This window comes from Poecile atricapillus, chromosome Z (assembly GCF_030490865.1).
Source record: "Poecile atricapillus isolate bPoeAtr1 chromosome Z, bPoeAtr1.hap1, whole genome shotgun sequence".
Taxonomy (NCBI): domain Eukaryota; kingdom Metazoa; phylum Chordata; class Aves; order Passeriformes; family Paridae; genus Poecile; species Poecile atricapillus.
In genome coordinates, this window is record NC_081289.1 from 89,202,926 (window position 1) to 89,215,525 (window position 12,600).

The 12,600-nt window shown below is 37.7% G+C and overlaps 1 protein-coding gene across 3 annotated transcripts in view; it reads left to right on the top strand.

Annotated features, from left to right (window-relative positions):
• The window catches only part of SNCAIP (synuclein alpha interacting protein), a 93,294-nt gene that overhangs the window by 58,580 nt on the left and 22,114 nt on the right, over nt 1–12,600 (top strand). For all 3 annotated transcript variants that reach the window (XM_058827858.1, XM_058827860.1, XM_058827859.1), the window contains exons 4-6: nt 4,274–5,139; nt 6,788–6,967; nt 8,607–8,720. In XM_058827858.1, the coding sequence (XP_058683841.1) occupies nt 4,274–5,139; nt 6,788–6,967; nt 8,607–8,720 (1,160 nt within the window). The remainder of the gene's footprint in view (nt 1–4,273; nt 5,140–6,787; nt 6,968–8,606; nt 8,721–12,600) is intronic.

Consider the following 12,600-nt stretch of genomic DNA (forward strand, 5'->3'; position numbering starts at 1 on the left):
TCAACACTTCAACTCCTGTATACAAAGTCAGAATCACAGTGTTTCAAATGGACCTGGAATTAATGCAGGTCTTAACTGATTCAAGTCTCTGCTGAAGGCATATCTCAAGGAAGAAGCTCAGGGATTTCTTTCAGATGACAGTAAACTATGAAGCTTTATGTAGATTTGCTGCAGGTCCCTTGCCAGTATTACATGAGCAATATGTTGAAATACTGCATTTAAAAAAAATATGGGCAGTTATCAATGCTGTTCAAAGGCTTTCTTAAAATAAAACATGATACTGATATTTTCATTATACTCAGGACAATTTAGAGGCATTTTGATGTTTGGCATTAGACCGTAAATACCACAGAAACTGCCTGTCACAAGTGTAACATGTCGTCTGTGCATGAAGTTATCTTGATGATTGGAGAAAACTCAGTTACCCTGTAGTTCCACAGATGCTTGTATATCAGATAAAACTCCACCTGTCACCATGCTCTAGACACAGAGATGATTGAAAAATACTCTGAAGTCAACAGATGCTTCCAACTGGAAACATGTTATGTAAGGATCAATTTTGATTCCTGAAAATAGATTCAGATGGGGATTAAATTGAAAGAGAAGTTGCTTCCTAATTGTCCCTCTGTTCTGCATATTTGCCCCCAGTAGTTCTAGGGCATCTGTAAGTAAACAAGTAGATAATAAAACCTATAAGTAAGCCTGCAGGCCTCTGGACTCACTTGAGTTTTGTCTTTCTCAAAAAAAACCAAAACATAGAGCACAATATATGGTGAAGAACTACATTTGCAAATTTTACCAAAGAAATAAATTCGACACCTCAGGTCTAACAGATGCTTCTTTACTGATGTGAATGAGGTCTGCAGTTTTTGTGTTCCTCACACTTTTTGCCTCAGTAATACAATAGTATTATTATCCAAGTCTTTTATATTAATGAATAAAAGTTTGGGAAATAATTTTGACACATAGTTGGGAAAAAAATTTCATCACCTTTTAGTACACCAGAATTATTTGTCAGATTCTGGAATCAAACTAGCTGCTCCACATTCTAGCCCCCTGTCTTAAACTCAGACCATCTTTTACTGTTGTTTATAAAATAATCCAACAGTATTTATTTGACCCAGACTTTTAATGGCCCCTGTCTGAGTTCATAAGTATGGAGAGATGAGCAAGAGGCTTTTCCTCTGGAACAGCTGTTTAAGACTACTCAATGTAACTCCTGCTGTGCTGGTGCTTTGGAGGCTATAGACAACACTTGCTTTTGCTTCTTTGGGGAGCAAGCATCTGAAAACAGAAGGAAAGAGATTCAAGCTGTGTTCTCATCCACTCCAGGCTATGGCTTCAGTGTCATGTAGAGGGAAACCTTGCTGTAACTGCCGAAGGACTGATGCAGCTCTCCAGGAGTAAATGGCACAAAGAAATACTGTGTCTGCTAGTCTGACATGCTTTCATCCCTTCAGCTATATGGTTAAATGCCATGTTCTAATTCTTTATTAAAAGCAGTGGAAATTCATCATCTCAGTTAAGTGAAGATGATATTTTTAAGTCAGTAAAAATATTGCTAACTGGTTTTGGTGTTCCAGTCTGGCTTTTTCCCCCTGGAAAAACAGTGTTTGTAGAGATGTTGGGAAAAAAAACAATGAAAAATGGAAGTACCTTACTCTGCTCTAACTTTAATGAAAGAAGGGAAAAATACATGACTTCACAATTATCTGAGGCAGATTTGTAACAAATATCATTGCCTTTTCTCAGTGCCTGATTTTACAGTTTGGTCAGCAGAGTTTTATGTAAATTCATGTTATTAAAGTTAAAATGTGGAGAAAGTGAAGCAACAAAATAAATGTAAGCTTAAATAAAGTGACGACAAACAAAATATTGATGCCTTTTCCTCTGTCTAGACCCCTGTGTTGAAAGCAGTGTTTTCATAAAACTCAGACAGAATTCATTTCCATACTGAGTGCTTAATAGTTCCTGTCAGAACAAAACAGCTGGGAAGCATATGGTATCCATTTCCCTGTATCACTTGGAAAAAATTTCACATGTAAATAAAACCAACATAAAAGTGTAGGCCTTTGAACCTAGAATCTTATACAATACATAAATAAATCAGTACAGTGCGTTCTTTGTATTGGCCCACTAAGTTACATGCCTTTTGATTATTATTATTTTTATTTCTTCTTCAGAAATGTTTTCTTAAGCACTTCCAAAAGTATTAATGTAATTTTCAGACATCCATAACTACTAAGCCATACTAATCTTTTCCTTCAGATATTAATGTTGCACTGAAAGTGCATATATCTGTTTCCTTAGGAAGGTGTTCGTGGCAAATTGTGTGTTTTGACCACAAATTAGATCCCACTGATACGCTGTTAGCACATGTTATAAATCTGCTTTGTTTAAACAGTATTCGTGACTTTTAGATTGTATTAACTCTTAGTGTACATTGAAAGGGACATAGTAATCGCCTAAATGGTTTTGTGGTTTTAGTGCCCCAACTGAAAATAACAAAAGAAAGAAAACTCTGCCAGAATTCCACTTGCTATGAAGATCATCAATATTACTAGCTGGGACTATGAAAGAGCACAAATTCAGTAGGATTAAGAGGTAGAATTAAGAGTTTGGTTGAGTTGAGCTCCTTTCCTTCTCTCAAGTCAGATTGACTATACTGCAGTGCATTAATTGTCTAGAAGGTCCAGAGCTATAGGTGTGAATGGGGGTGTGGGTGTATACAGGTTATCCATATAAGGGATGAAGAGTTTGGCAGAGGAGCCCAACATAGAGAGGAGAAGTTTAGTAGCATCTTCACACCTCAATAAGTAGGCTTAAATTTTAGATCAGAGAATCACTAAATTGTTTAGGTTAGCAGTGTCCACTTAAGATCATCTAGTTCAGTGACTGTGCTTAAGCAGGGGCAGCTAGAGCAGGTTAAGCCAGATCTGTGCCCAATTGAATTCTCAGTATCTCTAACAATGGAGATTTCAAAAAGTCTGGGCAACTATGCCAGTGTTTGACCAGCCACACAATTAAAGAAGTGTTTCCTTGTGTTCAGATATAATTTCTTAGATTTTACTTTGTGCTGGTTGCTTCTTGTCCTGTCATGGAAAACAGCCTTGTTGTCTCTTCTTAATGATGAGATGCCTCCTGACTCTTTCCTTCCCCAGGCTGACCAGTCCCAGCTCTCAGTTGATGTTCATAAATTTCCAGTTCTTATAAGAAAAATACATCTTCCAGAGGAAACAGGTCTTAAAAATTGAGTTGTTGTTACTGGTGTTAAAACAAATCCACTAAAATGTTTTGACTAACTCTTGTTGCCCTCCCAGAAAATCATCCTACTCTTATGATGCCTCTCAATGCAGAGTACAAGCTAACATCGTTGGACAGGACCCCTGTAAATGCCCCTAGGCTGTTATTCAGAGAATGGGTCAGGTTGGCAGGGACCACAGTGGGTTATGTGGTCCAATCTCCCTGCTCAAGCAGGGCCATCGCAGAGCACATGGCACAGGATTGTGTCCAGGTTGTTCTTGATACCTACAGTGAGGGAGATTCCACAGCCTGTTCAGGCAATCTCTTCCAGTGCTCAGTCACCTGCACAGTAAAGGAGCTCTTCCTTTTATTCGGGTGGAACTTCTTGTGCATCGGTTTCTGTCCATTGCCTCTCCTGCTAGTGCTGGGCATTGCTGAGCCCAGCCTGGTCCATCCTCATGACACCCTCTGTTCACATACTCATGGACATTGGTGAGGTCTTGCCTCAGTTGTGTCTTCTCAAGGCTGAGCAGGCCCAACTCCCTCAGCCTTTCCTGGTAAGAGAGATGCTCCTGTCCTTTAATAGTAGCAGCCCTCTGCTGGACCCACTCCAGTAGCCCCGTGTCTGTCTTTACTGAGGAGCCCCGAACTGGACACAGCACTTCAGACGTGGCCTCATCTGGGCCAAGTAAAGGGTGAGGATTACCTCTAGATTATTGCTGGCACCTCAGGGTACCATTGGCCTTCTTGGGCACAAGTATACATTGTTGGCTCATGGACAACTTGAATTCTTGGTTAGAACTTAATTAGAGCTAATTATTTGTAATTATTACATCATACATCCTCAAAGAAAGTTTCTTTTAGGAATGTAAAATTCTTCAGTTTTGATAGAGATGCCATTAAATCTGTTTAGATATGAATCTGGCATGTTACCATATAATTCTTGGTTCTTGTGTTTGGCCAGGTATACCTTTAAAGCATGCTATCACGTCACATGTAGCACTCACTGCTAAATCTTCTATTTCTCTAGTTTCCAGCAGCAGCTGGAACTGTGGGGTCTCAACTCTTCTCGGAAATGCACAGAAACCAACAGGAATTGCAGATGTATGCAATAAATTCAGACCAGTGAAGAGGGTTTCTCCATTAAAGCACCAGCCAGAATGCTCTGAGAACAATGAAAGTGATGACCAGAAGAACCAGAAGGGGGAATACCAGAAAGGCAGTGATTCTCAGTCTGCACCTCCAAACGATGACCAGAGTCCAGGAGAAGGAGAGAGCCTTAAAAGCAAAAGCACCGAGCCTACTGTTCTGCTTGGGGAGCTGGAGCACTATGACCTGGATATGGATGAAATTTTGGACGTGCCTTATATTAAATCAAGTCAGCAACCTGTTCCTTTTACAAAAGTAGCTCCTGAGAAAAAACTTTTAAGTGTGTGTTCAGCCGTGAATGGTCTAAGTGTCAAGACCTGTCCTGCAGGGATCACAGAGAGCTCGCCTGCTGGCGGGACGCAGTTCTGTGTGCTGTCTCCTGTGAAAGGCACTCAGCTAAGAAAAACACAGCCCATTGTCCTTGATCAGCACAAGCATTCAGCAGAGGAATTTACAGAGCTTTCCCAGCCTTTAGTTAAGTGTAGCTCAGCCCATGAATCTGAAGCCCAAGGCAAGGGCTTCCTCAGCAGGACACTTGCTGATCCTCTTGCTCAGAAAGCTGAGAGGACTATGCCAAACTGCCACCGGAGGACTTTCCACCTGCAGACAGCAGTGGCAGAAAGCAAGCAGCTAGAGGAACTGGGTATGAACTGGAGCAGTGCAGGGGGGCCAGAAGAGAGGAGTGAAGAGGTTAAAAAAATTAAGAGCATCTTAAACATTGTAAAGGAAGGCCAAATATCTTTACTGGTAAGTATCATCTTTTTCGTAAGAAACATAGAATAAAAGTGATCTATGATCTGGTTTATTAAACCAGCTAAGCTGATGAAGTTCATATTTTTTACCACTGCCTTTTTTATCTTGTAGACTCCTTAGAAATTAAGCATATGGGATTGCAAATGGAAAGTATTAATATTTAAATAAAGTATGCAGCAAAACCAAGATACTAGTTTTATGTATACATGGCCAAGATTGCTGTTTTATGCAGTAATTATAAAGAAGGCAGGCATTTTAACTAATAGGACCAAATTAAGTATCAAATTTAAGTCCCAGCTGAGTTTTTCCTTTCACATTTGTGGGTCACTTTGCTCAATTATTGCTGGTTTACCACCGTTGTTATGTAGAGGTTGATGATGGGAACAGAGAGGCTTCTGTTGTATTCTGATTATTATTCAGGAGTGTTTATACTGTCTTGTTGCAGCAGCATTCTCAGGCAGGAGCTTTCTGTAAAGCCTCGCTGGCCTCTGACCCATATGAAGGTTTTTTCAGTAAATTCTAGCACTGTGATCTGGCACTGTCAGTGATGGTTTCCAGAGTAATTGGTTGCAAGTTAGCACAATGATGCAGAGCATGTGATCTCCACACGGAACAGCTGGTGAAGACACAGTGTATGTATAAAAACTGTTTTTGTTAGATTTTTGTTTAGCTTCTCTGTTTAGCAGTCTAGCTCAAGCACAAAGGCATGCCATTAACATAGACGCAAAAACAAAGGAAGATATTCAAAACTAGACAGAGGCAGAAGAGAATATTAGATTACTCATTAAGAAATAAAAGCAAGTTAAATTCATCCTGAAATAGGAATTGGGGGGGGGGAAAAAGAGAATGTTATAGGTAAGAAAAGACATATTTTTTTCCAAACTAGTTGAAACCTCTTCATGAAGTACAGTCATGGAACAATACTCTGGCAAGACTGCATAACTCTAGGAACTTTGTTATTGCTACTCCTTGACTCTGTCTTCAATCTTCTGTTTTTCTTTTGGAGTTTCTCAATCCAGCTGTTTTGTCTTTAAATTAGAATTGGGCAGAAATAATGTATTACGTCATGGTGGTGTAGAACTTTTGAGTAAATGTCCCAACAAGTATTTTCGTGGAAACAAACTATCACGTAAAAGTCTTCTGTCACATGCTTTAACTATATTTTAAACAGTGTTTATTGTAGGCTACCTCTTTTTTGGTAAGTAAAATTAATCAGGAATCTCTTTCAGAAGTCATGAATGTTTTCTCATCAATTACTCATCAATATAATGCCAAAAAATAAAAAAGGAGAGAAAACTAAAAGTAGACAGAAATTATTAAAATGTGGGCATTTTTGCAGCTGCTTTGTTGATCAGACATGTGCAAAGACTTAAAGACACATAAGATCTTGCACTGTTGCATGACAATTGCATGAGAAGAAGAGAAGCTTAACAATGAATCAAGCCAATGAACATCCAACTTCAATCCTTATGCTAATGGTACCCAGGTTATATACAGTGTAGTGAAAAGGTCTGGATTTTGACTTGTAAAAGAACATGCCTATTGAGAAGCCTCTTTGTGTTGGCTTGTGTTTTGGGCTGTGAGGATAAATGTATCTTTTTATCCTTAGTTGTAACTAACATACGGCTTTTTTTTTTAACAGCCACATTTAGCAGCAGATAATCTGGATAAAATCCATGATGAATGTGACAACAATCTGTTGCATGTAGCAGCATCAAAGGGGCATGCAGAATGCCTACAACATCTCACTTCTTTGATGGGTGAAGACTGTTTGAATGAACGAAACATTGAGCAGCTAACTCCAGCTGGATTAGCCATAAAGGTAACGGGCCCTTTCCATACTGTAACATAACATACAGGTCATTTAGTTTCCTTCTGTGATGGCAGTAAGAAACACATCCAGCAGGATGTTATTTTTCAAGCTTTATAAGTGAGGAAAAAACCTGTTGGCTGGTACTACATAAGCAAAGTAAAATGGATTACTATACAAGATGTTATATCCACTGTATAACAATGACAATTTTTACATTGTTGGCAATGCATATGCATGAATTTTTAAATCAGTCTACTGCATTTAAAGACTATCTGTTATATTTCAATCAGTTTTCATTTAACTTGGATTCAGTTGTTTCTTTAGGGAGCATAACAGTTTCTTGGTTTTTTACAAGTACTGGTATAATCTTGTAAGACAAGTGTGAGGACAAGTTTACAAAGCATAAAAGCACTTCATTATGAAAATTCTCAGTTGTCTAAAGCAGTTGCACCAAAGTTAAAATGTAAATGTTGCAGAACAACCTGTTAAAATAAAAAAAAAAAAAAAATTAATGTCCAAGTTTACAGGAAAACTTACTATGTAGGAAGATAGGAAAATTCATGGCGTGATTACACTAAAAAAAATAGATAGGGCAGGAAAGCTGATGATTAAACCATAGTGGTTCTGGTTCTTTAGTGAGGGTGAATGGTTCAATGTCATTCCTTTGATCTTCTGAATACCCTAAAGGTATTTAAGAATCTTCTTCCCAAAGTAGGGAGGGAGTGAAACGTAATACAAGAATTTCTGTTTCTTTGGTGGGGGGAGGTTGTTGTTAGTTACTTCCTGGGAAAAGTAACTGAGTAACTGAGAGGTTGTTGTTAGTAACTTCCTGGGAAAAGTAACTTTGGAAACTGAGATCAGTGGATTCCAGCCTGCAGTTTTGCTTAATTGAGGCATCATTTCAATGACCTAGGGCCCTAGTGCCACCCTAGTGGCAGGGGTTTTTTTTTTTATTATTTTTCTGGGCCAAGACATATGATTAGAAAATTTAACTGATACCTAGTTGCACTAATGAAATGCTCTGAAATATTGGCCCATGTCAAAGTGTGTAGTTGCAGCCTGCCATTTTAAAGACTAACAAAATTTTAGCAATTTTTCTTTCTTGTTTTCTCAAGGTAGATATATAATGTGTAAGTCAGTAAATTCTGACACTTATCACTTCTGTGGAAAATAGGTGCACACTCAATGTAGTACAATATTATGGGAGTTACAGAGGTATAAAGGAAGAGCAAGAAAAAAAATATCATTGTATCAGTGCTGAAAACCACTCGGGAAGTAAGGCCAAAGAGCCACAAGATTTAGTTAAGCCAGAACACTTAAAAGTTCTTACAGAACTTTGCAATGACCCAGGAAAATGTAGGTCATCATTAGAAATACTTGTGCTGGGGAACCTTCACTTACAGGAAGAACTGCAGCACATTTACACTCTCTTCTCCGAATGACAGAGTATGCTCGAGTATTACTGGAAGGAACCCATTGTTAAATAAGCCAGACTTTCTGCAGAAAAAGACAAAAGGTGTTATTGGCTTATTCTTTAATTTCTTAATCAAACTGGAAATTTTAATAATTCTGACAAGATTTTTGGTCTTCAGTAGATGTGTTTAGAATGGAAGCAGCTGGAATTTAGACATTTTTTTTGCTTGTTTAGAATGGTCAGCTGGAGTGTGTTCGGTGGATGGTGAGCGAAACAGAAGCTATTGCAGAACTCAGTTGCTCAAAAGACCACCCAAGCCTTATTCATTATGCAGGTTGCTATGGGCAGGTATGACTTTCTTTTACTTTTTCAAATAGATTACTTAGATACACAAGAATTTAAATTGAAGTACATATGTAATTTTGTGGCTTTTAATTACAGGTGTTGTTAATTAGTTGAAGTATAGCAAAACCTTTCCCAACTTAATCTGTATAATTTTTTCAGCATTTTCCCTCTAAAGTTGTTTGTTTGATTGTTTTCTTTTTGGTTGGTTAGGTTTTGTTTTATAAGATTTGAAGAGTAGCAAGGAGAAGATCAGCTGGCCTATTAGGCTAACCAATAAATCCCAAGAATGTCTACAGAGAGTAGCTGTCATCTAGAGGAGTCTGTAAACTCAGCACAGAGGATAGAGAGATGTGAGCCAGATCAGAGAAAAAGTACTTGCTACTAGGAAGAAAACGTTTGGAAGAGAAAGTTGCATGTGAACTTAAATTCATATCTTCACTTGATTAACCTAATTTTGTCCTCATCTCTAAAGATATTTATATAAACCAAAGCCAATGGGGTTTTTTCAGTGAGCTATGCTATCTACTGCCAGAAACAGATCTGGCACAATTTCTCTAGATTCTTTTCAAAGCAGAACGGAAGCTCTACCACTTAAGAAACACCAGCTACAATCAGCCATCCATGAAATTTGAAAAGGTGATATATAAATTGCTGCCAAATTTTCTTTGTTAGCTGAATGCCAAAGAAAGTTCATATGTAATGCCAATTGTCTTTTTTTTTTTAATAATCTATAAACAACCTTAAAACATGAGGAAATATTGAGGCTGAAGGGGTGCCAAACTACCTTACCCAAGTGTGCTAAGCAAAAAAAAAAACTTTGAGAAATTTAAATGCTTACTTGGCGCTGTCCTGGAAGCCTTAATTTATTTTACCATTACTTACACAAGAGATAATCCATGTAAACACTGGTCTTGGCAGAATTACAAGAGTAATATTTTTACAAGGAAGACCTGTTATTGAATCTTTCTCTAGGAGAGTCAGTCCATCCATTGTTTCCCAAGGCATTAGATATGCACGCCATATTTTTCATGAAGAATTATAATTTAGAATAGGCAGCAGAAGGGAGTTCATAGCAAACTTTCTACATTAAAGGTCATCAAGCTACGGCCATGGTGGCCTGCCTCCAAGGACACATCAGCAACATTTTATTTTTCCAGTGGGAGAGGGGACCGCATAAGTTAATCTGATTGAAAAGAACAAAAGCTCAAAGTCAGCCTGTAGCCTGGCCAGCATAGCTCCTAACAAAGGTTTCTTAAAGCATGAGATTATGCAAGGGAAATCACGATAGTTGGCAGGCCTTTTCACACTGGGCGTAAGTCATGAGTACAGGGCATGCCAGCTGTGTCTGGCTGAGTCATCACGTCACAGGAAGGTGGTGATGCAGTCCTAGGTGCATATCGCCCTAGTCCTGACTTAGAGCTTCATGGGGATGGAAAATCTTTCCATCAGGGATGTTGTGGTACTATGGACTACACTGGTAAGAGGCAGAGGGTAGGGAATGCCAAGAGTTTCTGGTTTCTGAATTCCAGAGAATCTAGGGAGACTTTGGCTACCACCCTAAAGCATGGCTCAGGATCTAGAAGGGATCCTGTGCACACCTTCATGGTGATAAAGTTTTGGAGAGAACACGGGGAAGGACTGTATTACATTCAGATATTCAGATACCTAACAAAACACCTTTGTTTTATACCTCAGGATATTTGCTTTCCTGTCTAATGTCATTTTTACAAAGTCGGTGTGTTCTTTTCACTCACTCCTACTCCTCTATTGCAAAGGGATACTGGAAAGAACAGTTTATTTAATTAATATCAAGTGATGGGGCTAGGATTAGCTGTAGAATCAGTACTCTTCAACATGTTAACCCTTCCTTTTCTAGGCCATGTATTAATTTAAATGGTCCATGTTAGTTGTACTTTCTTCTCCAGAAGTCATCTGATAGTACTGAAGTCAGCAGCCTGTCCCAAATTTTTCTGAAATCTTTTTTCAGAGAGAGAGATTTGAATTATTGTAGGTCTAGAATATGCCAGAGGGGTGTTAATAACTGCTAGAGCATAAGTATTGTAGGTCTTAAAAGCAACAGATATAAGTAACTGAATAATTTATCAGTATTTATCAGTTCCTATTACTTAACAAAAACGTGATTATTTTTCATGGTCTTCATCTGATCTATTCTTACAATCTTTCATTTTGTCTGAACAAATTAAAGACTATAAATCTATTCCTGAAAATGTTTTTCCTGCAAATACATAATATGAGTTAATAAAGTGAAATGTGACATACTTTGATATATGATGGCTTTGTTTTTCTTAGTTTTAAGTGAAAAAAAATATTTTTTTCCTGGGTTTTTTTTGGTCAAGGATAAATTTGTTGAAACACAAACTGAATAGAACCATGACCTAATGCCCATGATCACTTAGTGCACAGGTAGTCCTAAGTACAAATGATTGAATAGAGCCACCCATCCACTTGATTTCCTTGTTGATAAGATAAATGACTAGAAAACATCATGTACTCCATGCTGGTTGTGATCATATAATTACTGAACATGCTTAACATTCTGGTCCCTAATACATTCCAAAGAAGTATATTATTTCAAAGCTATAGTTGTCTTCCAATTCTGCAGATAAGTTTTGTTAAAATATTTTTTCTTGTAATTATTAAAACATAGGGCCAATTCATAGGAGTAGTATGATTCTTCTTCCTTGTTGGCCATCACCACTGGTATATTGAGAAATTGCTCAGAAGTATTTTTAAAGGGATATGTGATCTGTAGTCATCTCTCCATGCTGGCTGTCAGCTGTGTTGGGCATTTAACCAAGAAGTCAAAATACCTGTGCCTTCACCCTGTAAAAAGAACAAAATTGCTGCTAAAGTGAAGATATGAAGAAGATAAATATCAGATATCGTAGCCCTCTGAAGTAATAAGCAGAGAACTCAGATGCTTGAATGGGCAGAATTCCCCTGGAGTAGCTCTAGAAGAGTCTGACAATTCCTTTCCTTTCCATTGAGATTAAAATTTCTGTGGTACTTTTACACAAAAAAATGCAGGTTTATATCCAACCTTTATAGAGCTTTCTTCATTTTCTTCTTTCTCTTTTTTTTTTTTTATTACTGCTCGGATCCTATATGTGCTTTCAGTACTGTTTTATTTACGTCTGTTTCAGTTTTCCACTTTTCTAGTTTTGGGTGATTATGTACTTACATGTCACTGAAGCTACTGAGGTGCTGCAGGTTAAGTCTGTGTATCAGCATTTGCCTCAGCAACACTAGAATCCACAAAGCCTCTTTGAGCTGGAGCTCTGAGTCAGTATAACAGGTATCAATACAAGATATTAAAAAATACATGTTTAAATAAAAAAGTTTTATGCTATGAAGTAATTTAGTCTTTTCACCTTTTCAGATAGAAAAACTGGGAAAGCAGCTGTAGGCAGTTTTAATGAACCCCACTTTTCAATGTAATCTATAGATTTATTCTAGATTTTCAATAGGTATTGTATTCATTATGGCAAAATGAAATTTAATCTGGAGTCGCGTGGCATGTTCCTAGAGAGAATAATTTTTTTCCAAATAAACTCTCAGAAAAAAATAAGAAATCAAAAAAGCTTAGTGCACATATATAACTCTCCGCTGTTAGAAGAGAATACCCAAATAAATGTGTATTACACAAACATACACAAGTAAGAGGTGGTATTATAAAAAAAAGTTTCTACCTCAATTTTGGCTTCCAGACTTGCAGTGACAAGTTTTTGCAGTCCAGATCTCCCCATTCTTCCCAATGTGCAGGACATACAAATGGTTCATGAGTCAATACATTGATTTCTTAGTGTAGCTTTATTTTCTGGTTTTAGTTGTATTTTTTCTTCTTTAGCACAACCAGACAGAG